This window comes from Hakea prostrata, chromosome 9 (assembly GCF_041222555.1).
Source record: "Hakea prostrata isolate BN-2017 chromosome 9, UWA_Hpros_2, whole genome shotgun sequence".
Taxonomy (NCBI): domain Eukaryota; kingdom Viridiplantae; phylum Streptophyta; class Magnoliopsida; order Proteales; family Proteaceae; genus Hakea; species Hakea prostrata.
Genome location: NC_142608.1, coordinates 51,484,003 through 51,496,562, shown reverse-complemented (window position 1 = coordinate 51,496,562; position 12,560 = coordinate 51,484,003). Strand labels below are relative to the sequence as shown.

Below are 12,560 nucleotides of genomic sequence, written 5' to 3'. Positions count from 1 at the left end.
AGTCCCCCTACATTACAACATGGTTAGCACAAGAGGCCTTGGTAATTCAATGAATTAGGAATAAATATACGAGGAAGACAAAAATATCAGATTTTTACCCCCAAAAAAAATAGAAATATTGAATGTTGTCAAATAAAAAATTAATGTTAAAATAAATAAATAAAGTTTAAAAATTATTTTCAGAAACATACTTTAAAAAGAAATTATTATTTAAATTTGTATTCTCGGAGGATAAATTAAAAATATTCTGAAAATTAATTTGGCGGGAGAAAATCAGGGTTAAACTAGTTAGTTTATATATTAACAAATAAATTTATTGAATATAGAAAGTCGTAATTAGAAACATACTTCGATTATATCTCTGCTATGTCAAGAAGTCCAACTCAAAATCGTTCTCTAACTGAAATTCCTATCCTTAAAACCGAGCTTCTTTCTTCTGTATCTCGAATCGTTCAACAAATCCAAGAAGGTGAAAAGCCTCTGCATTCAACAGAGAAGAAGCTAAGTGCAAAAATCTCTGAATCGGTAAACAAGAAGAATATGAAGAAGGCGAGAGACAGTAGTGATCCCAATTACCCGAGTTTTCCAGAAACTTGGGGCTGCAGAAAAAGTCGTTATCAAAATGAGGAATGTAAACCCAAATCGAGTCCTGTTCGTCACTCCAAGGATACAGAATCTCAGACTGAAGAATTGGTAAGTAAATGTATTAGTCTCAGGTTAATGAGAGTGGGTTTGATTCAATTTTTTCTGCTTCTTGTTCTACATACTTATACATCCTTTAAATGTTGCAGACAGAGGAGATGATGGATACTCTGCTGGAACTGCTTCAAACAAAAAAGGAGGAAAAGCTGCAACAGAGAGATACAAGATATCGGTTGTTGAAGGATTTGCAAACGAAGGTAATTTTTTTTTTTTTTTTGGTTCTACCGAAAAAAAAAAAAAGGGATAAAATCCTATTCAATGTCATTTCCTTTTCTTGTAACCCTAATTTTTTGTCTGATTTCTGTTGCAGTTGAAAAATTTAGGTTCTTTGAAGGCACCAAAGAAGACGGATTTGAAATCCAGTCCAGCAACACCAATAAAGGCTGCTGCATCTGAAGAAACAGTCATTGACGGCGTTTACGAGAAGGCAGGAGTGGATGTGGAGCGTGTGGCATCCAATTTTGGAACGTCCACAAGCTGCAGTTCCTCCGAACCAAATGAAAAAAGATTATCTGGGTTGAATCCAGTTATTGATTCAAAGATGTCAAATCACACTGGGATGAAGGTGTTGCGTACCCCAGATCTCAACTTACTACCGGAGGAGATGGAGGTGTCTGATCCAGTGAATCCTTCAATGCGTGCGTTCGATACAGTTCTGCTTGATAATCGGTAAGGGAAGAAAGATTATCTTCAAGATAAAGGAAAATAATTCAAGCTGATGAATGTCTCCCAATTTATCTACTGATGGGACCATTCGACTCATTACATTTTAATTTGCTTACTGAATCTTTTGGTTCTGTTTGAAACATTCATTCCTGTCCAGGTTTCCTAGATCATTGATTTACTTCAAGACATTTTATCTGTGGGAATGTCCATTTGCTGTATAAATTAATTGGCATGTTAAGGCAGAGATTTTTCTGTTGGACGATCCAGTAATAGGTTACTTTGCGTGGGAAACTTGATATTGCCTTAACAGAACAAAACATTTAAAACATCACCTTTTCTGCTAATATAAACCTTCAACTATCTGCTACTTCTCAACAGTAGAATATTGTTGATGTAGCCACAATCGAATGAGGGTCAGTTCTTCCAAGATCCTCAATGACTCAACCCTTCTGAACTATGCTATAGGGGGATTTTGGGTATTTCAAATGGTTGGATTTGAATAAAATGCTGAAGGATTAGTATGTGGGTGCTAAAGAGGAGTGTGAAAATTGACTAAATCTGATGGCTGGTGTGAGAGTCCTAAATTTGGTAGGAGTTTGAATCCTAGTAGGACTTTACTGTTAACATTCTAGAGGACTTGAATGGAGCTGTTACTTGGGGAGAGTGTAGACCTCATATGGGGAAAGGTTCCTCCAAGTTTGAGTCAACTCCAATTGTCAGACTAGTCTAGACCTTGACTTGGAAATTTTATGGGCAAGGGAATCCGAAATTCAAGAAAAGTAGAGTAAGAAAGTGAGAGGGAAGGGGGACGAGGTATGCTGGCTGCTACTTACTGGATATGGGGGTCTTGTCTTGAATTGTGGAGGAGATGGAATGACTTGACTGAAGGTTGAATTGACTACAATAGAGGAAACCCTGCTTGGCTTCACAAAAGACCCTAATCTCGTGCATATGGAGGTTCAAAAACAGGAAGTCTCATGGATCCAAATTACACATCTTTACAAAATCACATGTCAGTTATTAAACTTAAAAGATAAATCCAGTGTCAGGTTCAAAAACAGGAAGTCTCATGGATCCAAAATTTCAAAATCGCACCTTCCCGGTTGTTGTCCAACAAGAAATCAGTCTAATGCTAATAGAGACACCTATGGGCTATAGAGATCACTAGCAGGCCTCTTCTTAGAACCAAATCAGCAAGAAAAGGACCCATCTGTGCCACTCTTGGCAACAGCTTGGCCAGAGGAATTCCTATTGAAGCATTGCCTCCTGTTTGTAACCAAATGGCATCAATCAAAGCTTCCACCACTGCTCTCAATGGTGTAGTAACAACATTTCTGAAGGCATCACTGCAAGAAAAGTTGGAAGAGTACGTATTAAAAGAAAAGAAACACATCAAAAGACACCAAACAGAAATGAGTTCACCAAAATATCAGATGGAAGAAGCAGGACTTACTTCAAAACACATATCTGCAACTGTATTGTCTCTCATGGGGCAGGGCTAAAGAAATACTTGAGCTGCAGTGATTACAAATAGAGATCTAGGCATAAAGAAAACATAAAGAAAACAAATAGTCCTATTGATTTCCCTAGTTTTAATCTCAAGTGAAAAAAAGAAGTTTTAGAATCAATATCAAGCGCACATAATACAGTGAAACTGTGTCAGCAAATAAGGACCATCTCTTTGGATCAAAAGCAGTTAACTGTGAACTCATAGGAAATTACTGCTAAACTCTGAAAAAAAATTAAAAAAGAATTTCATTTAGAAATTTCTTTATATGAGTTCTCATGCATGATGCATCATCATCACTATGCTGGTGCACGACTACACATCCAAATAACAATCTTTCCGATCAAATCTTTCTTCTCATCTATGACATTGCTCAATCTTTGAATCAAGTCATAGTTATAGCTTGAAATTTGCATATGACATATCCAGAATACCATTTGCTCAATAGGTTTAACTTGTTCCAATCAAAGATAATCTAGTCATGCATGGACGTATATTAACATTAACACAATATTGCCATGATCTTATCTTAAATAAATCAAGGTATTAATCTCCCTAGCTTTCACATAGCCTTTCAAATCCCTTACAGAAATGCCACCCCTGAACCTTGCTGATTCTATGGAGCTTCTTTGAATGTTTGCAGTTGAGATCATTGGTGCTACCTGACAGATACATTGATTATGGTTCACCAAAAGATCAGATGGAAGAAGCAGGACTTGCTTCAAAACACATATCTGCAACTGTATTTTCTTAATAGTTTTTATAAAGCAACTATTATGTTTACCCCTTAACTAAATCAGAACTTGGGAAGCTGAAGACAAGAGGAAGAAGCTGAAAGACTAAGGTACAGAGAAGAGACAAGAGGAAAAGTTTAGCAAGATGCAAATAACCTTCAAATTTCTGTGGATTCCGCAGTCCAACTCTAGCAAGGACCTCAATGACTTCCATTATCAGCTGTACAAATAAAATGTCAATAATTTATAACATAAAGAAACCAATAAAATTCATAAAGACATTTCACACTTACATAAGTGAGTTGAACCTTGTGAACCAAACCTATCCATTACAAATTGAGTTAATTGGGTCAGTTTAGCCCTGCTCAAACCAATCATACCAATGAAACAGTTATTTAAAGTCTTAAATAACAAATTATTTAGATATATAGATATCAGCATGTGATAAAACCCTAATAATATTTCCCAAAATTCATACAAGAATGCAAGAAATAACAAGATAACACTGGTTTCTATGGTGCCAGTCACCCCCACACCTCACAGTGGTGTCCCAAGAACTCTCATAAAACATTCGATCCCCTCTCCACTCACTTGTCCCTCCTTTTATAACCCTCAATTATCCCTCTATTTATAATTTCAAATAACCCTAACTAACCCTCATTCCACATGGCCTCTCATCCTAGGGTCCTAACACTACCGGCCCCTCGAAAATCACCTTGTCCTCAAGGTGATGGAATTGTTGAAGTTTAGTCATGTGATGGTGCCGCATAATCGTAGTAAATCAAAATCATCCTCCCAGGCTGAATAACACACCCACTGCTCAAAATCAGACTTTAATACCCATCACACCGCTGCATCTCAAGGAGCCTGCGTGCAGCTGTTGGAAGACGATGGGTTTTCCTTAGTCGCTGCAGCCCCAACGTTGCCGCCTCCCTTTCGATTCTGAAGTTCAGAGGTTGAAGAAGATGAATTGCTGGTTTGGTCCGGTCAGTATTTGGTTCGGGTTGGTTTGGGTTTGGTTTGTTGACTTTAATGGTAATGAAAAGCAATGGGTGTTGGTGCAACGATTTGGGCCAGGCCCATATTAAATGTTTGAGGTGGGTGGGGTCCAAATATTTAAACCCAAGGGTGAAGAGAAATGGGTTGGGTATTTGGTTAATAAAATACGATGGGCTAGGGTATAATGGGTCTGAGATTGGGCTACTGAGATAGGATGGGCTGGGGGTTAAGGAAATATGTTGGGCCCAAGGTGGGTCTTTTAAATGGGTAGTGTCTAAAGGCAGACCATGGGTTAAGAGAATTGGGCTGGAGATTGGGCTAATAAGGTAGGTTGGGGTTGGGATGAATGAAATAGGTTGGGCCCAAGGGGGTTTCTTTGGGAACCAAGCGGCCCAATCTTTAAATGGAGTTTGTTTGGGCCCTATGAGTGAGAACAATCGTACCTGAATGTGGCCCAAATTAGAGGAACTGTGGCTCTTAAGTAGTGAACCAAACCCATAAACCATTATGGTGTGAACCAAACCAAACCCCAAAACCTTAAATCTCCATCTTCGTTTTCCTCTCCTACGAACAACAACTCTTGCCACCACTTGCTGGTTTCCAGCGATGGCCTCTGGCGTCTTTCGATCCCCTGCTTTCTTGCAAACCGGTGATCGAGCGACATCTTCCCTCATTGCGGAATTAATCCGGTAGGTTTCAACAACGATTTCTCTCATTCTCTTCTTCTCTCTTCTCCAAATATGGCTTGCAACCACCGCAGTACTCGTTTGATCTCTTTCGGCGATTTCATTCGGCAGCCTTTCCATCGGATGTGCTTGGTCTCCCATCTTGACCATAGCTCCCATAACTTCTTCCTGGTTGTTTTCCAAAGTCACACACACATCTGTCACCTGGTCATCACCAAACTCAATCTGCAGGGCTTCTCTGAAACTTACCCAATCCAACTTCTGCCAAGACCTTGCGTATACCCAATCAAGTGCATCGCCATCCAAATGCTCGAGAGCTATTCCGAGCCAATATTCACACTCAATTTGGTGTTGCCGGAAAAATTGCTCGACTTCTATTAACCACTCATGCGCTTTTCCATCACCAAAAAACAGAGATAAAGCCATATCACCTCCCTGGATCGTTACAGCTCTGATGCCAATTGATAAAACCCTAATAATATTTCCCAAAATTCATACAAGAATGCAAGAAATAACAAGATAACACTGGTTTCTATGGTGCCAGTCACCCCCACACCTCACAGTGGTGTCCCAAGAACTCTCATAAAACATTCGATCCCCTCTCCACTCACTTGTCCCTCCTTTTATAACCCTCAATTATCCCTCTATTTATAATTTCAAATAACCCTAACTAACCCTCATTCCACATGGCCTCTCATCCTAGGGTCCTAACAGCATGTGTCTTTAGTTATTTAGATTTCAAATCAAGAGTCCAAGTTAGGTTGTGGGATCCTTGTTTGTTAGGGATTCCCACATAGTGTTAGTGTCTTTTACTAGGAAATAAATAAGCCTATTATTTCTTTGTAAGTTTCAAGTCTGATTTATTGAATAAAATTGATTGAGTTCGAGGATCATGGTTTCCTAGTTGAGGGGGCCATGGTTGAGTGAAAAGTTTTGTCTAAGGATCAGCATTCTAGCATCGATTTCAACTTCTTCTTCTTCATTTGAGCAATCTTCAAGCATTCAACAAGAAGCCTTTAGTCACTCTAGCAGCAGCCAAGTAAGCAGAGAATTCCCCCACCCACAATCCTTGCCTCCTATCACTCTCACAGCCCTCCCCCTCCCTTAACAAACTAAAATGAGTCGCAGCCACACATAATTCACTTTAACTGTCATTTAAACATGAATTTCTGCAATAGAAATAGATTTTGTGTTGTCTTCTAAAAAACAAAACTCAAACAAGGTAAGGAACGATGAGTTTGTTTTCTCACATTACCTTTTTCACATCTACAGAAGAGTATTACAATGTACACCCTAAAAGTCAACTACCTGCCTCTTGAAATAAGCTAGTAAGATCACTTTAGGAGATAGAAGAAATGGTACTCTTGAGGATCCTTCTAACTCTCTAAACCTTTGATGAAAAGAACTTTGCAGCCACAAAAACCTTTGAGGAACCTTCTAACTCTATAGGATCAGTAAAGGACTCTCTGAATTTTAATGAAAATGTAGGCAACATCTTGAATAGAATCCCTTCAAATTACAAGATTCTACTATTTCAAATGGTTATAAGAGATTGATCTTAAGCACATTGCTGCAGCCTGGTGTGCATTTAAATCTGTAACAAAGCATGTAAGGAAGACATTTTCATAAAAGAAATCAGAGAAAACTCCATGAGAGTTTTATCTTCCTCCTCTACTATAGACTTCATGCAGCAGTTAGAGCAGGTTTGGGAAACCCAAAAGTCTGCTTCATCAGGAATAAACTAGCAAAAAGGTCACTTATTTGAAAGAAATCACATGGGCCTTTTCAGAATATTTGGTAAGGGGAAGGTGGATGAAAGTGTGCTTGTCTCAAAAATCTTCTGAAACAACTCTAGTTCAAATATAAGCAGCCTCTAACAACCCATTTGGTCTGCATGCAATTTAAAATTTTAAAACTAACTGGTACACAAAGATCTTGCTTCACTGAGTATCATGTCTGACTAATAATTCACTGTTTTGTTCTAAAAGTAAAAGTGGTCAAACCTCCAACAGCCAAGCGGGTAAGGATTGAAGTTTAACAAATCCTAAAGAAAGATACTTAAGAAAATCAAAGGAACAGAGGAACTATACATGTTCCAGAAAAGCACAAAAACACCAGAATTTTTTTGGTACAGTCCAAATATTCCCACTTATCATAATGCCAACCGAGGAACTAGCATTCAGTTTATATCTATTCAATATAATCTCACCTGAGTTTGCATTTATTAGGTACATAAAACCTACACCTGCCAAACAGCCGCTACGACTCCTTAAATAAACTCTTCCATCTCATACACAAACAACATATAAAAGAAAATGCATAGATACAACATAGCATAGTACTAATGAAAATGCAAATGCAAATACAATTAACAAATCACAAGCTGCAACTCAAAAGGTCAATCCAACCGAGATAAAATTCTGACACAAGCAGAATAGTCTTTAGTGTTGTGGTGGGGGGGGGGGGAGGACACAGACTAGGGTACATTCCAGGTAAGATCTTGAAGACAAGCCTCTTCGGAGTTGGTCATATAACACAATAAGCACTGAGAATCTTAGAAGAAATGAAACCATAATTGATGGATAGAGAAAATTAATTAAATCATAATTACGAATTTACTCGGTTCACTGTGTTTAAATCTTTTCCAGTTCCTAATTTTCGGGAAAATTGAATGAACAGTACCGAATTCATCAAATTCGAAACAAAAAAATCTCTACAAATTCATCCAAATCCAATTAATTCAATTAATCTCATAGAATTCTTACAAGATATCGTAACTTATTATTTGTAAGTGATAGTGATGAAGACATCAGTGAGCAGTTTCGAGTTTACCGGCGACGCTGACATAGAGATCATCCCACGACAGCATCTATGTGGATGGACGATGAGAAACACTGCTTATAGGCAGTTTGTCATGTTATTTTTCTTAGTCTTAGTGGGTTGGGTAGTAGTTTACTATTTAAATATTTGGGTAATTTTCATCTGGACCCCCTGAGCTTTGGTCCATGTTATTTTTAGTCCAAAAAAATGGACACTTTGCATCTGCCTCCCCTGAGGTATTCAATAAGATCAACTAAGGACAATTTGTGATTTTTATGACCAAAATACCCTCACATCTATTTTACTGTAAGATTTGCATAATTTTTTCACAATTAAATCCAACGGTGAAAATCAAAAGATTGGGGGTACTGACACCTTCCCATTACCTCCAGTTGGCCGTTAGATTTTAGACACGTGGATCATTCCAATCGAATGAACATAAATCCATCTGAAAAAATAAACATTTTTGAGTCTCCAATTCTCTCTCATCTCCTTCATCGTCTCCATTTCTGTCCGGCGTCATCTCTGGCTTTTTCCCTCTTCACCTCCTCAAGAATCTGATATAAAAAATACAAGAGGTTAGGGGGAAAACCAGTAATGCTAACCCAAGTTTTAAATCTTAAACCCTAGAAACAAGTGAAGGGGAAAAAATAATTATACCGGACTTCAGCTTTGAACATCGATCTTCTCTGTTTTGTTCTCTGCAACTGAATCTTTGTAGCCTCTGTTTCCTGTTAAAAGAGGTTAACACTGGGACCACCAGAATATTGACAGAAAGGCAAAGTTTTCCATGAAATCAACAGAAAAAAATTCAGCAAATAGGAAATTATTAAGAAGAACACCCAACAACTGCAGAAATTTTTAAAGAATCTATCATGATGTCAAAACAATCTATAAATTTTGCGAGATAACACGAGTAACCCAAAAAGAAAATTTAGAGAAATTTGGGGATCTTGAGGATGCGCTCAAACAAAACAGAGGAACAATGAATAACCAAAATCTGGAACATATAAATTTTGGAAGATCTCTACCAATAAAAACCAAACAAAAATTTTGGAAACGTAGAAGTTATCTTTGTTTGCAGGGTTGAAACCCAACGAAAGAACATGAACAACTTAAAATCTTGGAGACGACTGCCGGAGTTGAAGAGGAAAAAAGCCAGAGATGGACGTCGGACCGAAATGGGGACGATGAAGGAGATGAGAGAGAATTGGGGACTCAAAAATGTTTATTTTTTCAGATGGATTTATGTTCATTCGATTAGAATGATCCACGTGTCTAAAATCTAACGGCCAACTGAAGGTAATGGGAAGGTGTCAGTACCCCACTCTTTTGATTTTCACCGTTGGATTTAATTGTGAAAAAAATATGCAAATCTTACGATAAAATAGATGTGAAGGTATTTTGGTCATAAAAATCACAAATTGTCCTTAGTTGATCTTATTGAATACCTCAGGGAAGGCAGATGCAAAGTGTCCATTTTTTTGGACTAAAAATGACATGGACCAAACCTCAGGGGGTCCAGATGAAAATTACCCTAAATATTTTGATTTCATTGTTAGTCTTTATGGGCTGGGCCTAGAGTCTGTTTGGGCCCAATTTTGAATTATTTTGAGTTTGTGTTATATATACAACTTAAGTTGGGGTTATTTTGGGAATTAAACATGTAGGGTTGTGAGGAATCAATTCTTTTATTTAAACCTTGTATCAAATTCGTTTTTGGCAATTTTGAATGAAAGAAAAGAATTAGAAAAAAGCTCACGCTGCTCTCTCTCTCTCTCTCTCTCTCTCTCCTGGCGGTGCTGGTTTTCTCTCCTCTCTCCAGGTAAGTTTTCTCTCCTCCTTTCACCTTTGGTTCCCACTAGAAAACTTCTCCTTGCTCTCCTCTGCAAAGATCTACTCTTCTTTTTCTCAAAAAAGACCTAGTTTCTTTCCTGGAAACCTTCTTCTTTTTCCCAAACCCACGGTTCTGTTTTTCTAGTAGAATAAAATAAAATAAAATAAAAAACCTTCTTCTTTTTTTTCTTCCTTCTTTGTTAGTCTAGTTGTCTTTTGTTAGGCTCCTTTCCCTTCTCTTTGTTTCTTTTCTTTCTCTCCCTTTCTCTTATCACCTACTCTCTTTCCTAGGATACGCCATTACTTCAGAATATTATTTTCTCCTTTCCTAGGATTCCCCCTTTTTCAAAATATAATTTTCTTTCTATTATTAATGTTCGTAGATGTTTTCTAACCCCTGTTTTGCAGCCAGGATCAGCAGGTAACATTAGCTCTCCTAAAATATTTCTCAATTATTTGTTTAAAACAAAAACTTCCTAAGACTCCCTTTACATTGTTAATTGTTGAATTCCTTGTTAGAAATCTGATATTGATTAGGATAGTTCTATTTTTCTTTAAGTTTCTTAATAGTGTTGCATTCAATTTAGTATTATGGTGCTAAGATCCCCATCCCCTTGTTTCCCTATCGATTCTTGTTTAGTTGTGCTTACCAGTAAGACTTATCGTGTTTATTTCTCTACGTTAACTGTCTTACATGCATGATAAATCAGATTACAAGTGTTGCAAAATTCATTTCTTTACTATCTTGTCAAGAATAGGCGTTAATTCTAAGGGTCTAGTAGCCACTTTGTAGGTCCCCTAGTTTCTAGGGTTTCTCCTACATCAATTCTGGTATCAGAGCCAAGTTTAGAGTTTCAGTACTGCTGGACTTTTAGGTGTCGAGTTGTTAGAATTGCTGGTTTTAGTTTAGGCGTCTTTAGGTCAGACTGTGTATGGTAGTAACCCGAAGTGGAAACGAATATTCCAATATGACTAGTTCATCAAGTGCCCAATTGACCCCTGACCAATTGACTCAGTTGCTCCAACAAAATGGAGAGATCTTAAAGGCCATTCAAACAACTCAAGAAGAGTTAAATAACCAAAGGGCATCACAAGCAGCCCAAGCCACCACCATTCAGGCCATAGAATGTAATGTTCGGACCCTTGCAACACAACTTACAGCCATAGAGGGACAGCAAGAGCAGCATGAACATAATACTCAAGCCAATGGACCTAGGAATGAAAACTACCAAGTGGACCTCCAAAACTTTGACTACCGCCTCGAGGATCTTGATTGAACTGGAGATAATTTCCAAGGTAATGGAAGAGGTAGAGGTAGAGGTCGTGGAGCACGTGGACATCTTGGTCCTATGCATCATGGAACCTATGAGCATGAAAATGCTCTTGACACCCATGATAGAGGGTTCGATATTAGGAGGATAGTCAAGGTAGAGGCCCCATCTTATGATGGCCAAATAGATGCGAAAGTCTTACTAGATTGGATTAGACAAATGGACAGGTACTTTGATTTTTATAATATGTCGGAAGAGGTTCGCTTTAGGTTTGCTAAGATTAAGCTTACTGGGGCTGCCCAAGTTTTTTTGACAGAATTAGAGTACCAAGAGAACAATCTAGGACTTGAGCCAGTGACCACTTGGGTTGAGATGCAAGAAAGGCTTAAAAGGGAGTTTTTACCTATCACCTATAGGCTGAATTTGTTGAATGAAATGAACACCCTAAAGCAAGGGAAATTAACTATGACTGAGTATATGGCCAAATTCAATGAACTTAAGATTAGAAGCCGTACTCGTGAGGATGTTGAGCAAACACTTTCTAGGTTTATTACTGGACTTAACTCCGATATCCGGTCACGACTTGCACCCCACTTAGTGCGAGATGTCCCTCAAGCCTTTAGGATTGCTCTAGAACTTGAGAAGTCCATGAAGACTTTTCCTCAAAAGAATAGCTTTCAGCCCGGAGAATCTAGTTTTCGAAGGTTTACCCCTAACACTACCAATTTCCAAAGACCCCCTGTTAATCCACAACACCCAATTGATAACAAGGGTAAAGGCATTTTGGGAACTCCCCCCATGAAAGCTGGTCACCTCCAGTGTTTCAAATGCCAAGGATTTGGGCATGTTGCTAGGGAATGCCCTAATAGAAACCTTTATGTTGGAGGGCAAAACCATGTGGATTTAGATCAGGATGACGATCAGGAGCCTGAGTATGAAGACCATAGACCAGATGAAGACATATCTGATGAGGATCTTGATATGGTATATGGGTCTAAGCTTGGAGTTGTGCGTTGTATGGTATCACAACCCAATTGATGATTGGCGACGGACTAATATTTTTATTACCTACACTTGCCATCAAGGTAAGAACTGTCGAGTCGCCATAGATAGTGGTAGCTGCATGAATGTAATTGCTCAAAGTGCTGTTTCCAGAATGGGGCTCAAACCAGAGGCTCACCCCAAACCGTACAACGTTGCTTGGGTCGATCAGTCTACTATCCCTGTAACCCTTAGGTGTTTAGTTCCCTTACATTTTGCTGGTTATGAGGATAGTGTGTGGTGTGATGTCCTAGAGATGCATGTTGCTCACATCATTCTAGGGAGACCATGGTTATAT

At 38.4% G+C, this 12,560-nt stretch overlaps 1 protein-coding gene across 8 annotated transcripts in view; it reads left to right on the top strand.

The window, feature by feature from the left end:
- Positions 1-353: 353 nt before the first annotated feature.
- Positions 354-12,560, top strand: part of LOC149005472 (uncharacterized) — a 55,611-nt gene continuing 43,404 nt past the window's right edge. For all 8 annotated transcript variants that reach the window (XR_016175455.1, XR_016175454.1, XR_016175456.1 and 5 more), the window contains exons 1-3: positions 354-693; positions 792-899; positions 1,013-1,371. Coding sequence is in view for 4 of the 8 variants with exons in the window: in XM_089167686.1 (XP_089023812.1) it covers positions 367-693; positions 792-899; positions 1,013-1,371 (794 nt within the window). In the remaining 4 variants the exon portion in view is untranslated. The remainder of the gene's footprint in view (positions 694-791; positions 900-1,012; positions 1,372-12,560) is intronic.